The following is a 19,442-nucleotide window of genomic DNA, read 5'->3' on the forward strand; positions in this document are numbered from 1 at the left end:
TGCTAAAAAGCGAACAGTTATCGCCAGTCTGTCCTTAGCACTTATAGCTTTTCTATAATTAGTATCCCGTCGAGTGATTTCTGGCCCAATCAAATTGAGAAGATACTCAAAATCTTCAGACGACATGCGGCAAAAATTTTCAAACTGCCCACCAATACGGAGATCATTGAGCATGGATTCCCCTCCATACGATTCCCGACGTCTCAGTATGGGCGTCACCCAATGACGACGTGGTTTTCTCCTTCTTTTTAACCGATCATTATAAATAACAATAAAAACCGAAGCAGCTATTGCAGGGTCCATTTTCTACATCGGTGTGATTGTGTAGCCCGCGCAACACGGATCACAGCCGCGCAACTATGAACATGGCGCTCTGTTCCGCCCAGTTTAGCGCAGTTTCGCGCAGCGCAATATGCTTTGCACAGCGCGGCGCAGCTCTGCGCGTTCGGTGTGGACGTACCTAAAGGTGGTTTTTTTAGTTGTACTACAATTTCCTATTTTGTTTAATTATGGAGTGGACTGATGACAAAGTGTTGGAGCTCATTGAAGAGTACAAAGCACGGCCAGTGTTATGGGATCCCACTAGTGCGGATTATAAACTCTTAAACAAGAAAAGTGACAGTTGGAAATCGCTGGCGGCTGTCATGACTACCGATGTTGGAGAAGTTAAGAAGAAAATTAATTCATTACTTACGTCGTTCAGGCGAGAACGGACCAAGGAAAAGAAAAAGTCCGGCATGGCTGCAAATGAAGTCTATGCCCCGATGGCATTCCTCAAGGATAAATTTAAAGCGAAGGATACAAAGAGCTCAGAGGTAAGGATTTTAATAATGAATATTATATTGAAATCAATTTAACATGCAATTTAAAAACATTTTTATCCTTGACATTTTTCGATAAACCCACTCGTTTAGGAGTTACAGCCTATGGAAAAATGACTTCCGGTGTACATTTTACATCATGTAGCTCTTAAACAAGTATGTTTATAGCAAAAATGCGAAGAGTAAAAAAGTCTTCAAATTGCATCCACATTCCAAAAAGACCATAAAATACACAGTTTAAGAGCTACATGATGTAAAATGTACACCGGAAGTCATTTTTCCATAGGCTGTAACTCCTAAACGAGTGTGTTTATCGAAAAAATGTCAAGGCTAAAAAAGTTTTTAAATTGCATGTTCTATCCGAAAACATGATAAAATATAGGGTGTTCTATAAGAAATTTCAAAGTTGACCGCCATATTGGAAAATGGCGGCCATTTACAAAAATTTCATTAAATTATTTTTTAGTTAAATTATTTACGTTTAGGAGAAGGAGACGGCTTACGGAACGGAAGTCGGACTCGGACTAGAACCAAGCCAAACGAAACGGCGGCAAACCTTGAATCTTGAATTGAAACCTAGTGTAGCGAGGTGGGCAGATTTTCCCATCCTTGTTAGTCAGTCGTGACGTCATCGTTGATGCGATGCAATTATCGTACTGGTATCGCATAGCTCCACAAGTCAATAGTCGATATCGAATATCCCTAATTTACTTTTACTTAGAGAATCGCTGCGCTGAAACGAAAAACGAAACGCCTCCATCTTCTTTCTCGAATCTTGCTTGGTTAGGTTCAGGACTCTAGATTCTCGTTCTTTGATTCTTTCTTTGTTTTTGTTTGGTTGGATTGCATGTAATGTCGACAAGCTTAACGAAAGAAAAGTTGTTAATCTTGTTTTCAGATATAACTCACTAGTCTAATTTTTAATTTATAACTTACCCGTACTTAACTTACGAGAAGTTGTTTCCTGGATAGGCCTAGTTTAACTTAAATTATACATTTTTATATTTATATGACTTAAGTATTAACTTAGGCCTAGGCCTATTAGAGGATTTTAAATTTTAAATGGAGGCAACAGAAGATAATAATGATGGTGATCAAGTGGAATCGAAATTACACTTTGTTGAATACAATGAATACAATGAATTTATTTGGCCAATCAACATCAACATTGTTACAGGCTATGTCAATGTACAAGCATAATGTACAAGCATAAAATAAAATAAATATCATGAGTTAAAAATCAAACCAACCAAAAATCGATCAAAACCAACCTTGTGAAAAAAAATATGTTCAAGACCATGCACAAAAAGATACAAAGCAAAACAAATGCAGTTCATCAAAATGCATGCACCATGCAAAAACAGCAAACAGGTTGTTTAGAGGAAAACTTAGGCTACTCAACTAAATACAGTTTCAAAAAACTCTTTAAATTTGAAAAAAGGATTTTCAATTAGCCAGTCTAATATTACGGTTTGGAAGTTCTTTCTTTCCAGATTTCTCACATGACCAGGAAGGTGATTGAACAGTTTTATTCCTGAAACAGGGTATGACCTAGCTCTTTTATCAGTCCTGGACCGAGGAATGACAAGCTTAGAACTAAACCTAGTGTCATGATTGTGCACTGAACTGGTTACATGTAAGTCATTCATGCTGTTCTTAATACTAACAAGGCATTGGAATATATACATATTTACAACTGTCAGAATTCTTTGTCTCTTAAACAAGGGCTTACTGTGTTCTTTATAGTGAGCATGACAGAGAATCCTTACTGCCCTCTTTTGCAGTCGCAGGATCTTTTCGACATTGGGTGAGTGGCCCCACAAAATTAACCCATAGGATATGTGAGGTTGGAAAAATGCAAAGAAGGACATTCTAAGGGTACTCTGTGGCAATTGGTCACTTAGACGTCTTAAAAGATGTACTACTCTACTTAGTTTAGTACAGACTTGGCTTATGTGGTCTTTCCAATTGAGACAGGGGTCAAGGGTTATACCAAGGAGTTTGACAGGCTCTTGGAAAGGAACAATCCGGGAATCACATAGGCTAAATGTTATGTACTGTGTTTTCTCATTATTGAGCACTAATTTATTGTCAACAAACCAATTTGAGGCTGACTCAAAAATCTTCTTAACAGACAGCTCTGCTTGTTCACGGGTCGCTTTACATGAGATAAGGGAAGTATCATCTGCATACAACATGCAATTACCTTCAAGTCTGGTATAGAGGTCATTGATTGTTACTAAAAATAACAGAGGTCCCATAATGGAACCTTGCGGAACCCCGTGTCTTACAGCTAATGGTTTAGATGTAATACCATTCCAACTTACAACCTGTTGGCGATCACTGAGGTAGGATTTGACCAATCTCAGAGCACTGCCTTCTAGGCCATATTTTCCCAATTTCAGGAGCAAAATTTCATGTGACACGCAATCAAAAGCGCGAGAGAGGTCACAAAGTATTACGGAGGTAGATTTCTTAGACTCAAAAGCATCAACAATTAATTGTACAATAGAATCAACAGCCAATATAGTGGATTTGGCTTTCCTGAAGCCACATTGACCAGGCACCAGAAGGCTGTGTGCTTCAAGGTGGTCGTACAATTGAGCAAACATAATAGCTTCAAACAGTTTAGAAAATACAGGAATCAACGATATTGGTCGATAACTTGCAACATTGTCACGGGACCCTTTTTTATAGACAGGCACAGTTCTAGAGACTTTTAATGGAGCAGGAAAAATACCAACTAAAAAGCATACATTAACCAAATGGGCTAGTATAGGTGCCAGTGCCCACACAATGTGTTTCAAAAGATTAGGTGTTAATATCGAATGTTAATACATACGACCAATTTATACTAAAATTGCAAGAAACCGAAGTATCTACGTATAGCAAATTTGTTTGCAGGCGTGCTTGTAAGCAGGATTTTGGCCATAACCTGTATAATAGCTTTAAGTTCTTGTTTATCTTTTACTTGGTCACAAAGCCAAGTCCAACTTGGGTATAAGCAAGGCGTACCTATGAAAGACGCCTTGGGGTATAAGCTCCTTATTACCGATAATACAATTAGATTTGCATATGAGCGGTAAATTTAAATTACAGACCGTTCTATAACTTTAGTTTAAAAGGGTTTTCTACTGTGACTATCAGAATCATACTTCATATTCATAGATTGTAGAGAAACAACCTAAACCTACAACCTACAACCATAACCATATGATGTTGTTAACGAATTCGACACGAATAACGATCAAATATCGATAGACGATATTTAGAACTACATCGACTTCCCGAATCGATCGAATGAACGATGACGTCACGACTGACTAACAAGGATGGGAAAATCTGCCCACCGTGTAGCGAAGCGACAGTGACTTCGACTTGACTTGACTACTCCCACCCACTAGTGAGTGGACTCCAGTGGAGTGGAGTAGGATCGGAGTTCGGAGTGTAGTGAAAACATAGTATCGATTATCGAATAGCGATTGCACTATCGACAGTTTGTAACTATCAATAGTTAGCAGGTCGATAGTATTGTACTAACATCAAGAATATCGTACTATCGATAGTTTTTGTTACCGGACCTCAGTTTCGGTAGTGGGTAGTGGTAGAATTGGCAGAGTGGCAATGGCAGAGGCAGGGCAGAAGTTCGGAGATCGAGATCGAGATCCTTGGCTTGACGCCGAACCGAAACCAGTTTATCCACATGACCAAAACAAAAATCCCACTTTTGGGTCGAGAAAGTCTGTATTATCCCGCATGAATATTGTAAAATAATTTGAAAATATTTTAGTAAATTCGAACGTGACATTATAAAAATACCCCCGCCACAGCAAACCTAAGCCAGACAGCAATTTGCAGACTAAGCGAATTTCCATTTGCATGATTGGATTTACGCTAAAATGTCTCCTTAAAAATATCACATGTACGGTATTCCTTATTTAAATAACATTAGTTTAACGAGTATTTAGGTTTGCTGCAACAGGGAGGGTAAAAAGTTGTTTTTTGTAAAATGTTAATATGAAATGAATGCATTTTCCAAATTTGATCAAAATATGTTCATAAACAAGCAAACTACTTATTCCCCATAAGAATAACAGGGGAATTTTAAATTGACAGATTTTGGTATTTTCTCCGTAACCATTAGGCGCATAACGCTTCAATATACTAAATTATTTGTTTTTTTAAGCTCTACAAAATGGTTTGGAAATAAATTGCTAAATTTTAAGTTTTTAGGGTAAAAAATTTTAAAACCCGTTTTTACCTCATAAACCCCTCTTCCCATAGTCCGATCATGCTGGTCCGCGAACTCGTTCAAATAAACGTAGGTTTATACGTTTGTACCAAATTTCATCAAAATTGGATGATTTTTGCTTGAGTTATCGCGCTAACTGACACATATATAAATATATGTATATGAATTTGAACGGATGGTGTTTTTGGCCTCTAGGGACCTCAAAACAAAAAAAGTAAATCGGTCCCGGGTCCAGGTCTTACCATGAGTACTATGGTAATAGCTTATTCCCTATAGGGGAAATTCGCTAAAAGCAAAGATTCCTCTCCACTACATTCAATCTCCTAGCTGAACAGCCACGAATAAACTGAAATTTCAACACCTCCTCTATGACCCAATTCAAACTAATCTTCTTGATGTACTTTGGAGAATGGAGTACCAGTAAGTTATTTGAGCACCTCAACCAAGATTAGGATACGTGCAAACTGCAGTAGAAGTTGAAGTGGTGCAGCAACTTCTTTTCTACCAATGATTGATCTGAATCCAACTTCTCACAGTTGTGTATACACCACACTCATGTGCATAAGCAATATGAAGCAAAAAGATTGAATGTTGAAAATCCTATTGTTACCTTTGATCAGTGCTTGTGGATAAAGGCAATGGAAGTTAAATGTGCAGTTATCACAAAGGAGAATTTGATAATCTTGTAAACCGTCTGGGTAGGTTTTACATATTAATGTCCTTTCTTGGAGGTATTGGAGAACTGATGGCTGGATCGGGCATTGAAGATGCTTTTCAGACAGTTTATGCTGAGAATTCAGTATCCCACATGTTAAAAAGGCAAAGCATATTCACGTGCTCTTTGAGGGCATTTTCTAATTTCATCAGCTCTCACTGCTTTAATTTTACTGAAGTGCAGCTTACCAGCAGATTTGAGTGAGATTTCAACGAACACCAATGAAACCATGGAGGTGGAGACAAGTAACAATGATGATGTAAATCTTCATCTTGAAAATGTTTTGAACTATTCCAAAACGTGCTCAAAGTTAACATTAATGAAGAGAAACTTATTTCAAATACTTTTCTTAATGAAATACCGTCACTCATAGATGAAAGAAAGGACCTTCTCAAATAAGAAAGCCGTACGGCCAATCTGTGGCTTTTGTATCTGGATATGGTGAGTATTGTAAAAACATTTATTTCAGCTGAGCGGTCAGGAAATTTTGAAAAGCACTTACAGGCAGTTGAGCAACATATTCATCTGAGATTTATCTGATGCCAGGATGGCCAAAGACTTTAAAGATATGAAAAACATTGTGGCGTTTTTCTCAGACCATAACCCATTTCGTGCTTGTTCAAGTGGTTTATGGAATATATATAATGGAATCACGGATAGTGCTAACAAGGTTACTGCAGATCCTGCTGACATTATTGGAAGACAAATTGAAGACAATCTCACTGGGGCATTTTTTAAAGATAAAACTTTACTCAAATCAGACCAAGCAAGCAGTAACCATGAAAGTATTGAGGAAAGGAATTGTTATGGCTGGTGAGAATCGCCATAGATTCACGATAACACAGAGAATGATTGCTTGCATCTCTTTGGATAACACCGCTAAATCTGGAAGGGAGTTTTTCAATTACGAGCTATCCACTATACCTACTTCACTGTTTGACCAGAGTACTCAGCAAATGAGAAAGTCAGATAAATCTGCATTGGCAAGGACGATAGAAAGCATTAATTTCAATGTAATACAGCAGCCATGTTTTCACCAAAGTGCTTGCTATGTTCTTGATAGAGGTGCATTGATTTACCATCAGCTGCCATGGTCTGCTTGTGAAACATTTGACGATATTATAAGGCAATACGAATCTTGTGTTAACAAAAAGTATGGAAAGGTGACAATAGTCTTTGATGGATATGAAAAACCAAATATAAAATATATGGAGCGCAGATTACGCATAAAACAGTTGTCTGTTGTTGTAGCCTTTGATGAAAATACACCTGTTATTGTCAAGAAAATCCAATTTCTTTCAAACTCTACAAATAAACAACGCTTAATATATTCACTGGGAAGCTGTTTCAGGAAAGTGGCCACACTTTCATTCATGCAAAAGAGGAAGCAGATACCCTAATAGTAAAAGAAGTTCTAAACAAAGCCAATTCACATAATATCACTGTAGAAGCAGATGATACAGATATTTTAATCCTGCTACTGTATCACTCTACTAAGATCATTTTGATGCATTCTACCACACAGTCTGATATATTTTGTTGACATTCAAGGATCTATCGGAAAGGAGGCATGCAAAACAAAACTTTACTTTTTGTTCACGCATTGTGACACCACCAGTGTATTATTTGGCAAAAGTAAGTCGTCAGCTTTCAAGAACATGATTGAGTCTGAAGTTTTGTGCGAATTAGCTTCCAGTTTTGGATCCCACAAAGAAATAACTGAAGAAGATTTGATTAACATTGGATGTCAAGTTATATATGGAGGTAATGCATTGGTAATGTTGACACAAGCAACCTAAATGTATGAATAAAAATGTTAGTCAATACTGCAAATGCTTTCCATTTTTTTTTTTTTTTTTTTTTTTTTTTTTTGTACGACAGTATTTCTTAATAGTGCTTATAACCACTATAAAAATTTTTCAGCATTTAATTTCCTATAATTTGATACCCAAAAAGGTATTTTTTCAAATATTAAAATATTTACACTTTTTTCAAGCTGGTGGCCAAAAAAAACATATTTTGCGCAACAAGGATGTATATTTTTAGTATGTTGATTAGAAGAATATTACCTACCATTCCCAGCAAGAATCATTTGTGTTGCAATTAGTTTCAACTTGTATATTTTCCAGGTATATTTTCAATTATTTCTACTGCACTAAACCGCAATACTGTAAAAATTACGTTTCAAAAGAAAGAATTTGCCCCCTCTGGTTCCTGGGCTAAAGAAAAAAATATGCTGTATACAAATATTTTTTCTCCTGTCAAATCCTAAAAAGCACGGCAGACAAAAATCTGCCTATACTTGTACAGTAATTTGAAACAAAAATATTATTTTTTTATTGTCTTAGATAGCACATTTCGAGTTTACATAAATTATAAGTTTTGTTATTCATTTACTTTTTCTGTTTGGTTCTGTACGATCAACCAGTTACTTCTAGTTTATATATACATAAACATGCAGATTTTTATGAAGCATTGCTTTGTCATTTACTTTTATGAATTATTCAAGCATAAAAATTATACACGTGTATCAATTTTACGTAATTTATTTTGAACATTGTAGACTACCAGTTTAATATAGTTAAATAGCACCTTTTGTACTTTTGTGTAAAATTATTTTATTGGTGATAACATTTGATTTGCTTTTCAGTTCTTAAATACTTGTATTTTATTTAAAAACCAAAATAAACTGTTATATACTATAGGCTATGAATACAGCCGTATTCATTGCTAAATGTATGTTTCTGTCTGTTATCAATAATAATTGTTAATTTCATTAATTTTCTGGCTAAATTAAAATAAATTTTACTCATAACTTTTTTTAATTCAAAGTGCTTTTGAAAATTAAAATAAGCTTAAACCCCTCTTTTTTTGTTTCAAAACTGCGAAATTATCTGGGGAGGACCCCCGGACCCTCTCTCCTACAATTTTTGGTTTTGGTGTTTGCCCCCCCCCCCCCCAAGGATTTGGTGAAATGATGCCACTGGTTTGTTCCCACCATACTCATGAGATTAAATTGTGTCTTAAAGTTAAATTTATGATGGTAGGTATATTTAATACTAAATTTCAATGTACTAATAGAATATTTTTTTATTTAATCACACATATAAAATAATTGTTCTTAACACTAGTTAATAAACAGTTTTATAGATTTAAATGATCAAAAATAACACTTTCATGGATCATACAGTACTGGATGACTCGTTAAACTTATTATTTCTTAAATCTATCTATGAAATATACACTTTACAAATCTATGAAAGATATAAATTATTTTGAAAGCTAAATTATTGCTAAAACAATCCTTCTGTTGGTACAATTTGTATAAACATATTTCTTAAGATAGTTATGATAGAATAAAGAGTTATAAGATTTATTTATTTATTTTTATTTTATAAACTTATACAACTGATCGAAATGGACCACAAAAGATATCTTACATTCAGTAAAGTATTGAAGAATCGCTAATACTCAGGCGGGATTGTCTTGGTTTAAAAAACAGGGAGAAATCAAAAGTAAAATTAAATTGTTTCCATAACCATCACATTTGGATATATCGCTAATCCTACAGGAAAGGTGTTTTCCTATCTAATATAAAATGCTTTAATATTAAAACCCTTCCAGGGCTAAATTAAATGAAGGGCTGGAGCTTAATTATGTATTGCCAAAATTAAAAACTAAAGTGGTTGTGTTTTGTATTAATTTCACTTGAAGATATCCATGGGTCATAAAAAGATTTTCCTTTGGGCTAAACTAATTTTTGTACAAAAGTTATGAAGAAAATAAAATTTGATTGACAGATGTATCGGTCTTTGGCCCACAAAAAACATAAGGTGGGCGGATATATCCATCTGCCGCCCTTAGTGATAATCACAAAATATAAAAAAAAGCCAATAATCTTGAGTATTCTTGTGGGCGGCAGACGGACATATCCGTCAACCTTAGGCTATTCCTTCCCTTGTTTTATTTTTTATCCATAAAAATGTATCTCATTCTGAAGTACAGTAAATCTAAACCACTCAGTTCCGCTCCCATGATCTCAATCCCATTCCCCCCCAAGACTTACACTATGTAAAGACTGTTCTTCAGGTTCATCATATACATCACATCACATTCCATACTAATATTTTCACTGCAAAGTATAAAACCCCACTCAGACATACTTTTATTAAGCATCTCAATAACATCTTCAAATTTCAGATCGTTTGCATTAGTAACTTTAGCTCAATAAACACAAAATGTAAACATCACTCACTAATAACCATGTTTAAAGTGACAGCAATATTTACTTACACACTCTATGGTGCAAAATAGCCGAAACAGCTGCAGGAATTATTATTGCCAACCACAAAAACAAAATAACACATTTATAATGCAGTGTAATGTTTATTACCGTATTATAAACATCGTATATCAATTTGTTTTTTGGACGGTTATATTCGTCGTTAGCCCAGAAAAGAAATTTCTTGGGACGGATACATCCGTATTCAGCCCCGAAAGTAAACAAAGATTGACGGATATATCCATCCATAGCCCTGGAAGGGTTAATATACAACAGAAATAGTAAATTAAATCGATCACTGATGTTATTATTCAACCTGTCAAAAGTGATTTACTTTTTTTAAATCCTGTAACTTATGAAAATGATTTTCTAGATCATCATTAACTAAGGAAAACTAAATTTTGCAAATATTTGTTCCTATTAAAAAAAAATTTAAAGAATAATAACTAGATAAAACATTTTGCAACATAGTTTATATACAAATGTTAAATATGATGTGAAGGTGTCAGGGTCAGGTGATATGGAGCCAGAGAGATCCGAGGCCAAATATGGTCAGAATTGAAGGTGATGTTATTGTAAAAGCTCTGTTACATCCATCGTAATCACAAGACTGGATACACCCAGTCATCATAGTATCCTGGTACCTGAACTCCCCACACTGAGAGTCCATTGTCTTTATCACACAAGCTCGGATCACCATAATCTCTTTGGTATCCACTGAAAAATTATTTCAAGCTAGTAAGTCACGTGAAACAATACCCCTACGCAGCAAAAATACAGACTAAGCAAATTTCCATTTCCTCTTTGGATCATCTAGTACGGTATATTTCCTTAAAATTGTCTGATTTATTCCCTTTTAAAATAACATGAAGAGTAAAGAGTACTGATTTTGTATACAGAAATAGTACATATTAAAAAGGATTTTAGAAAGAAAAAAATATTTGGCAAAACTCAAAACATTCTGTGAGTTAGTTAAATGGATTGTTCAAGACATATGCACAGGAACTTGTAAGATTGGAAATATATTTACCTACGACCGGTTTTTTAAGTAGCCAGTTCAATTCTTAGAATTGAAAAGTTTCTCATAACAGCATTATTTACTTACTGTACATAATAGCATAGTTTTACACATAACAACACGGGTAACGGACCAATGAGATTCAAGGATTGAGAGAGAAGAAGTAAAATTGTAATTCTTCGACTTCAACTAACCAGCTGTTTACCAATTTAATTGTTAAATGATTGGTGCAAGTAGTGATTGGTACAATGAGTCGTTGCATCAATGTCAGTGGCAAATTAGAGGCTAAAAACCAAAACTAATTAAAAATTGATGTAATTAAAAACCGGTCGTAGGTAAAGTAGTGGTGTAACGACACTGGTAGAAGTTTTTTAAGCACTTGCCAAGGCTCGTACCTAAAATTTTCTACTCATGTCGTTAACGTTACGCGATCTTTGCCTAAACTACTATTAAATAATTAATATCTTGTAAATAGTTTACCATTTTTTCCATCTATCTTGATGCAGAAATTAGCTGGGAACATTCCAACATGGCCCTGTTTTGGGACCATGCACTTCTCTTTATAAGTTGACATTGCAGGGTTAAATGGATCCTGACAGTTTGGGTTGCTTCCATTTAGAGAAGAACAAATGTAGCAATTGATAGATGATACTCCTGCAAAATACATTAAAAATTAGTACCTAATACTTACTCTAAACAAATAACCCGACTACCTAATCAAAATAAAGGGGTCCAGGCCGTTTCAGAATGTAAATATCAACCAAAGGCTATTTTGGTTCATAGAGATATGCGACCATTGTATTTTATGTTATTTTAATTAGGTACTGTTGTCTTTAAAATATGCAACTTTATGGGTTTCCCCTAAATCGGGTTTTTAACTCCTAAAACATAAAACTTTGCATTTTAAACTAAGCTATTAATATTTTACTAAAAACCACACTTTATTAGTTTCCTTGGGGCAGCAAACCTAGGTAATCGTACAACCTAATATTATTTAAATAGATTTAATTGAAAATCAATTACAAATGAAAATTTGCTTAGCCGGCAGGTTTGCTGTGGCGTGGGTATTTTTATTAAAAAACTGAATTTTGAATAATTTCCTTGTAGCAGATAACCTAAATACAATTTAAACACATTTTTTAAATAGAGAATAAATCTGATAAGTTTAAGAAAACTATTTTACTGGGAAGCCAATCAGGCAAATGTTAATTCACTGGTCTGTAGGTTTGCTGTGAAGGGGGTATTCTAAAGTGGATGTTATTTATAATAAAGGATGACTAAAATATATGTCCATGTAAATCCTGAAGATGGACAGAATTGGTGACAATAATAATTGCTTATTGTAATTTATTGGATTGCCATAAAGCCCTACGATTACATGTTTTACTGTAGCCCTGATTCAGTTTGAACCTTTAACATGATTAAAAGTTTCGGTAGCATCATAATTGTCAACATCAACAGCATAATCTTCATCTGCTGTGTATTAGGAAAAAACAAGTTTTTCCCAAAAGAACACTTATACATAAATGCATTAGTATTATTATGTATATTTTCAATCTGTTTCAATGTAGGATTAAAACAACCATCCATGTCTTGTCGCCGATAGGTTCATACCTAGCATACAAGTAGAATGCAAACATCAAAAGGAAATAAAAAAAGTGTCAAGATAAACTTCAATAGGTTCAGCCCAAAACATTTTGACACAAATTTTCCCCAGTTATTGAGTTTATACAGAACAAATTTTGCTAGGATAAAGTATAACAAATAATGCATCTATCTCTATCGGTGTATTTCTCAATAAACTAATTGATACTTTTTACAATTTGAACATTTGAATATATGACTATTTATCTATGTCTGAAAGCAAAAATTTGACAAACACCATAACATAAACTTACCTTGAAGACAGTACAGTAGTAATACCAGAGCTAACTCCCACAAATGAAGAATCATTTCTGATAATCACCTGAAAAAAGAAAAGGAATAATGCAATTAAATTGAATTTAAGCATATTGGGGATTAAACAACAACTACTAACATCAGTTAACTTTTGATTTTAAGTTAATTGAACTACTATTTGTTTCAACTTAGTCATATAGAATCTATATCGTCAATAGATAGATCTATTGAACAGATATATATCTCAAAGAGCTTTATTTGAGAAGAAAAACTATGAAACAACATTCCAGGACCTTTCTCTTTAGAGAATTTATACTAAGGTTCAACCTAATAATGTCTAGAAAAATGTCATCAAGGTTCTATTAAATTCTAGGAATCAAACCCAACTTAATCTTTAACACAAACTAATTTATTGTTTTATTTCCACTCATCATGTTGCAGTTAACATTGGACTGGTGTAATTTCCCAGTTTCAATAACAGTTATCATGTAGGTTTTCGGTACCTTATAGCTTTGACAAATGATAAAACTAGACATTCCATCCCTATGTTAAAATTGTCACCTGGGACCTGTTTCATAATAAACTAATTGTAATTTACATTAGATTTGCAGTGGGTGATCAGCTGATTTACTAAGAATGTTATGTGGTTTGTAGCTTATTATGAAAAAGGCCCCTGTTTTAATTACAAATGTACAAACAGTAGTTGAAGAGAACCACTGACAGATTGTGCTGATGTAAATTAGGTACTGTCTTTGTAGACTATGCACTTTAAATACAACTTGAACGACTCATTGTAAGATCTTGTATGACATGACAAATATTTCAGTAACAAAAAATAAGGCAGGAAATAGAGTTTTAAACACTAGCAGAATGTATGACTGGCTCATAGAACTACGTAATTATTGAATAAACAATTTGTGACAGCTGGTCCATGCTTCAGCTGAATAGTCAATGCTTATAGTTGCCAGCATCTTGATGAGAGCTATGAAGCCCGATTTGCAGAGAAATGGCAACACTGCAGTCATAGAAGTGAAAGTTCGGAAATCACAATCTCACCCTCATCCTCTCGCCCTCCAACCCATACCCTACTATGTACCAACCATACCATCACAATCGAATCAGACAGTAACGAGTAGTGTGCCTGGTCTGTCCACCATGTCATAGCCGTAGGTATACCGCCTGCCAACCGAATGTACATAAATATTTTTGTTTTACTGTAAGCAGTGATGTATACATATAAACTTAGCACATAATGATGCCTAGCAAGTGAAAAATGTACATCTGGCTTCATACCTCTCTTCAAGTACCCGACAAATATAAGGTAAACCTAGATAACTTTAAGGAAAATTACCTCTATGTGACACATTCAACATTGAAAACTTTTTATACAAAAATACTAATATTACTGTGCATCAAATAAACCATTTAATAACATTATTCAATTATCCCCTTAGGGGGACTGAATGAAAAAGCAGAATATATTACTTATTGCAGATGAGATATTGAAGTACATATAAAAACTGTTTTAAAGAAAGTTGGCCAGTACCATTGAATATTTGAAAGTTAACTTTAAAAATAAATCTAATGTTAGGGGGTGAGACATTAAAGGGAAATACCTTTTTAGTTACCATTTCTCACTCCACTACATGATCATATGCTTTAAAATGTCACCTCAATAGTAAAAATCAGGTTAGTTGGACATCTGAAAAACAGACAGCAAACCCCCTTAATGGGGTGGTCCACGGGAAATGGATATATTTAAAAATACTATTGCTCTTAAGGTTTTAATCATAGAAAAGTTTTGGAAAGGCTGTGCCATTTGCAAAATAAATACCATATTTTAAGTTTTTAACACAACATCACTCAAATTGCGGCCATTGAAACGGACCCACATTTTTAAGCCTTGCTCGAAATCGATCCACGTTGTTCAGTAACTAATCATTGATTAGTTCAATTTGGAATTTGGCTCCTGATTGGTTTCCTGCCTCAGCCAGAACTGTATCCTTCAAGATATTTAGGTCTGAATTATGGGAATGGTTGATAAGCAATTCTTTCTATGGCATCCATGATTTTTTTAAATAAATGTTAATAATGCATTTTGATGTGTATCTACGTGATCCATAGTCTCTAGACTTGTCATATTTTAATTAACTAAGTATTTTGTAAACTTTATTTATTATTTTGAAAAATTTTGTATTTGTTTTGACTATGTCTAATCCTTTGCACAAAGAAAGTTCAATGTTATTTTGATCGAGATTTTAAAAAACCGTTAAAACGCCTGCAGAAATACAATGCAATACCCGCAATACAGGAGCGCGTTGCTGTCGCGTTTCCTTTGCGAAGGCATTCTTATTTAATTAATTCTTTACATGTAAATATTGCTTTATTATTTATTATTGTTGTTTTGATGAGATGTTTTGAAATGATGAGAAGTTTTGTTACTGTAACACGCAGTTTGTTACTGTATCTGTGCAGTGTGAGATATGTTTTACTACTGTAAACATAGCCAAATCAAGTCACTCCAAAATCATTCTAAAACTAACACAGGACCGAAAAATTGTTACTTCATACTTTAATAGTAAGACTGATGTTTCAGACTGATAAAATTTGAATTTTTCAAAGTTGAACTATATCCTAACTGATATAACCTAGATTTTATGAGCAAGAGTTATTTTTCATAAGGCGTGACTAATTAATATTTGTTATTTATTCTTATGTTTTTTAACAAAAGATTTTAAATATGCTTGGATATTATTATTATTTTTGTATTTAATCATCTGTCACTGTCATAAATCAGTAGGTATTTAACAATGTTACAAAATCAGGTTAACATATCGAACGTGCGGGAAGGGAAATCCTGTCTCAAAATTTTATGAGGAATAAAATATCCCGACTTGTCTCGAGCTAAAAATCCAATCTCGTCCATCCCTAAAATTCTAGGTCCTACTAACCCGATTTTTATTATTGATGTGTCATTTTAAAGAGTATTATCATGTGGTGGAGTGAATGGTAACTCAAAAGGTAATTTACTTTAGGGTCTCGCCCCCTAACGTTAGATTTATTTTTTAATTAACTTCCAGAGATTCACTGGTGCTGACCAACTTTATTTAGAACAATTTATATGTGAATTTCAATCTAACAGCTGATTGCTTAGTTGAATACAACCACATTTAAATCCTATTTATAAAGTTTAAAGCTCCATAAGATGTCAATATTGTAATTCATCAATAGTCTATTGGCAGTAAAGTATTATCAGCAATAAGAATAAGTAATCAATTGCCAGACCTCAGACCTACATTTAAACCCAGTTTGGGGTCTAGAGTACATAACGTTGGTATTGATAAAAACAAAACTATCAACTATATTTTTACGGGTTAAAGAGGCACGACAAGGTCAGGAGAGTCCCGAGAATCTACTATCTAGTATCATCTATCTACTGTAGTGTGTAAGAATAAGGATGTTGTTTAGTTTAGCCAAGCATTTGCCATGTCAATTCGTTCGGATATAAGTATCTGCGTATCTGTATGCTGACTAAAACAGTATGAGTATACACATAAACGTTACCACTCCAAACTCAAATAAAAAATATTTACCTCTCCAGTAAATGTCTCAAGGTCAAGCAAACATATCGAGAGGTGAACTCAAAGAAGAAGAAACTGTAGTTCGTATTTGCATTAAACTATTAATAGCTGCAGCTGCGTTGATAATGATAAATCTTACAAAGGCAAACATAGAAGGTGTTTTCATCTAGTCTGATGTATAATCGTACAGTAGGCAAGGGGTTTTCATGTAATACAATATTTTATTTTATTCTTATAGTTTTGTCTTTGTTACTGCATTGGCCTATTTTGCTCATTCTACTTTCATCGAGGAATCTATGTGTGCTGTTTTTCAATGTGTCACATAATCTTGTTAAGTATGGCATACTAAATAGGAATATTACACTTGAAGATAATTTTATGTTGTGTCCGAATTGATTTTATCATATTTTCGGCCTTACAAGAAGTCGTTTAACTTAATAAACTGAAACACTGCCCTTTTGGAAACCCAGCACAAGCAGCCACACAAGAATAAATACAAATTTTCTGTCGACTATTTATTACAACATTATTAAATTAGCAAATTTATTTGACCTTTTATTTCAGTCTTTCAACTGGCCTACCTGTCGTATAATTTACGTTTGTACCGTCATTATTATCTAAAGGTCAAAAACTATAATACTATGTCATTTTCCAAGATGCAACGGTGAGTAATATCGATTTGTATAGGAAGACAGTTTCGTCCTTTTGAATTATCAGATCGTGTGTATAATTTTATTACAAAAGCACAGAAACTACGTCGTGTTGGAGAGAATATTTATAAAAACATAAAGATGAGATGAATACTTACTGAGAGGGTTACATCGCTAGCAGACGATCGACCAGATGTATCACGCGCATAGCAACCCAGCATCAGTACCACCCCTTGCAACCCCCAACTCCCACCCTTAGAGGGCTTCAATGCGTAAATATTAAATAAAAATATATATTTTTACAAATCATTGTTTAATACTTCGTTGCTTCTGAACTCAAGTCACTAAAATCAATGATGAAAAATAGGGGATTCTGAATTTAGTTTTGAAACTTCATTTGAAATTAAAACCCTTCTTTAGACGCGCGGTGCACAGTAAAATAGAAAAACTTCGATCCCAAGGAGTTTTCTCATGAAATAATCTATAATGGGAAGTAAATGTTTGGTTTGCTACTCAATCTGTAATTTTATCGTTAGTAAAATTGACTACAAGTTGGATTCGTGCATTTCTTATCCATCACCTAACCCTAATCTATTCGTCAGCAATAAATATTTTGTTTCTAAATAGATACGTAGTTTTGTCAATTTTCTATATTTGTTGTGGGAACACCTAGATAAGAAAAATTTTATCGTATATACTTGGGAGAACAATATATATTTTTTTAACTCGCAGCAATATCACTGTAAGTAGGATATAACCTTTCTATTCTGTGCTCTCTGGATATAACCATTGACTATACGATATAACGCATGTATATTTACTTGCATAAGACTTCAAAAATACCCCCACGGCAGCAAACTTGCAGAGTAACTTGTTGGAAGGTCGGCTCTAAATCAGCTGGAACATCAACAATGTAATCAACCTTTAAATAATTTAAAAATAGTACCTGTGGACCGAGCTTTGCTCGGGGTAAATTGCTAGTATCCTGAGAGAGCAGTCTTTGGCAAATGTCATTTAACAAGATATTTTTTGCAGTCTATTTGAAATATGTTTAAATAGTAATATCGTAGTTGACTTTGTTTATGTAAGCAGCAGTTATGCTTCTTATATATTATAGCCAATACATTTTTTTTGGTATTTTTGTAAATAACACATCCATTAATCTAAATCTTTAAAACATGTAATATACTGTACTATAAATATGATAAGCACAATAATATTTAACTATTCATAATAAAGGTCGTAAATGTAATGCATTTTTCTAGTCGTAAGGGCTTAGTAAGTATAAAAGGTAAATTATAAAGGTATATCATTGTCTGAATGCGACACCTCTGTATCTCGATTTTTATCCTTTCCTTTTTAATTTCGAGACCATGCGGTTCAGTGGTTATCGTGCTGATTATCGTATCCAAAATTGTTAAACTAACCTATAAATAAATGGTGTTTTCATTTGGGACATCAAAACGAAAAAGTAAGTTCGTCCTGTGTCCATGTCTTACCATAAGACCTACGGCAAATCAGTAATAGCTTATTCCCTATATGGGGAGAATTATCTAAAAATGAAAAAAACCTAGATATACCTCTGATCAGCTCACACATACTAAAAGACATATTAACAGAGATACTAAGAGACACGTTAAAAAGTAATTTAGGATCTGAGTTCTTGGTCTTGTTAGAGCCGATTAAGCTACTGGGAATAATAATATACAGTAAGTAATGTTCGAATAACCATGTAGATATAGTGTAAGGAATTAGCTAGAATAACTTTTATCATTTGAAAAATTAAAAACTGTGTCAGCAATCTTTACCGTTTTGTATAACTTGACGAAGTCCTTTGTAACAATGATTTATTTAATGGCTATTAGCAGCTAAGGAGAATTTCTAACAACTTTATTTAGAGATCCTAACATCCTCCCTTTCATACACTTAGGTCCTAGTTAATTGTTCGATCGTCTAATTAACATAGACTAGATATAAAACACTAGAATTAATTAATTGGTCGTCGCTTGACACTTGACAGTGCATGATTTATAACGTCTTATAAGCCAATCTTCGGTCTCCGATAGAGACACAAATCTCGGCTTTTCAAATAATAAAAGTTTTGCTTCTGATATATTTGATGAAACACACGCAGACAATTTGGGGTAGTCTTGCCTCAGCTATCCAATAATCACTGTGAGAGCCAACGCATACAGAAGCTATTTAACTAACTAAAACGACTATA

The 19,442-nt window shown here is 34.0% G+C and overlaps 1 protein-coding gene across 2 annotated transcripts; it reads right to left on the minus strand.

The window, feature by feature from the left end:
* Positions 1–8,893: 8,893 nt before the first annotated feature.
* LOC128998639 (uncharacterized) lies at positions 8,894–17,449 on the minus strand. 2 transcript variants are annotated; one of them, XM_054424862.1, is made up of 4 exons: positions 17,377–17,449; positions 12,987–13,054; positions 11,569–11,742; positions 8,894–10,787 (listed from the first exon to the last, which is right to left on the minus strand). In XM_054424862.1, the coding sequence occupies exons 2-4, from the start codon at positions 13,039–13,041 to the stop codon at positions 10,582–10,584; spliced, it is 435 nt and encodes a 144-aa protein (XP_054280837.1). In that variant the 5' UTR covers positions 13,042–13,054; positions 17,377–17,449; the 3' UTR covers positions 8,894–10,581. The 2 variants fall into 2 exon arrangements, with proteins under 2 accessions (XP_054280837.1, XP_054280838.1); XM_054424863.1 differs by lacking the exon at positions 17,377–17,449 and adding an exon at positions 16,581–16,623.
* Positions 17,450–19,442: the final 1,993 nt, after the last annotated feature.

Source organism: Macrosteles quadrilineatus, unplaced genomic scaffold (genome assembly GCF_028750875.1).
Source record: "Macrosteles quadrilineatus isolate MER2022 unplaced genomic scaffold, UCM_ALF_1.0 Scaffold_7__1_contigs__length_78375512, whole genome shotgun sequence".
Taxonomy (NCBI): domain Eukaryota; kingdom Metazoa; phylum Arthropoda; class Insecta; order Hemiptera; family Cicadellidae; genus Macrosteles; species Macrosteles quadrilineatus.

What these genes read in the sequence shown, in the direction of transcription:
- LOC128998639 (XM_054424862.1), bottom strand. Translation starts at nt 13,041, where the DNA reads ATGATTCTTCATTTGTGGGAGTTAGCTCTGGTATTACTACTGTACTGT. An exon ending in ACTACTGTACTGTCTTCAAG is followed by an intron (nt 11,743 to 12,986) that starts GTAAGTTTATGT and finishes TGTATTTTGCAG; the next exon opens with GAGTATCATCTATCAATTGC. An exon ending in CAAGATAGATGGAAAAAATG is followed by an intron (nt 10,788 to 11,568) that starts GTAAACTATTTA and finishes ATAATTTTTCAG; the next exon opens with TGGATACCAAAGAGATTATG.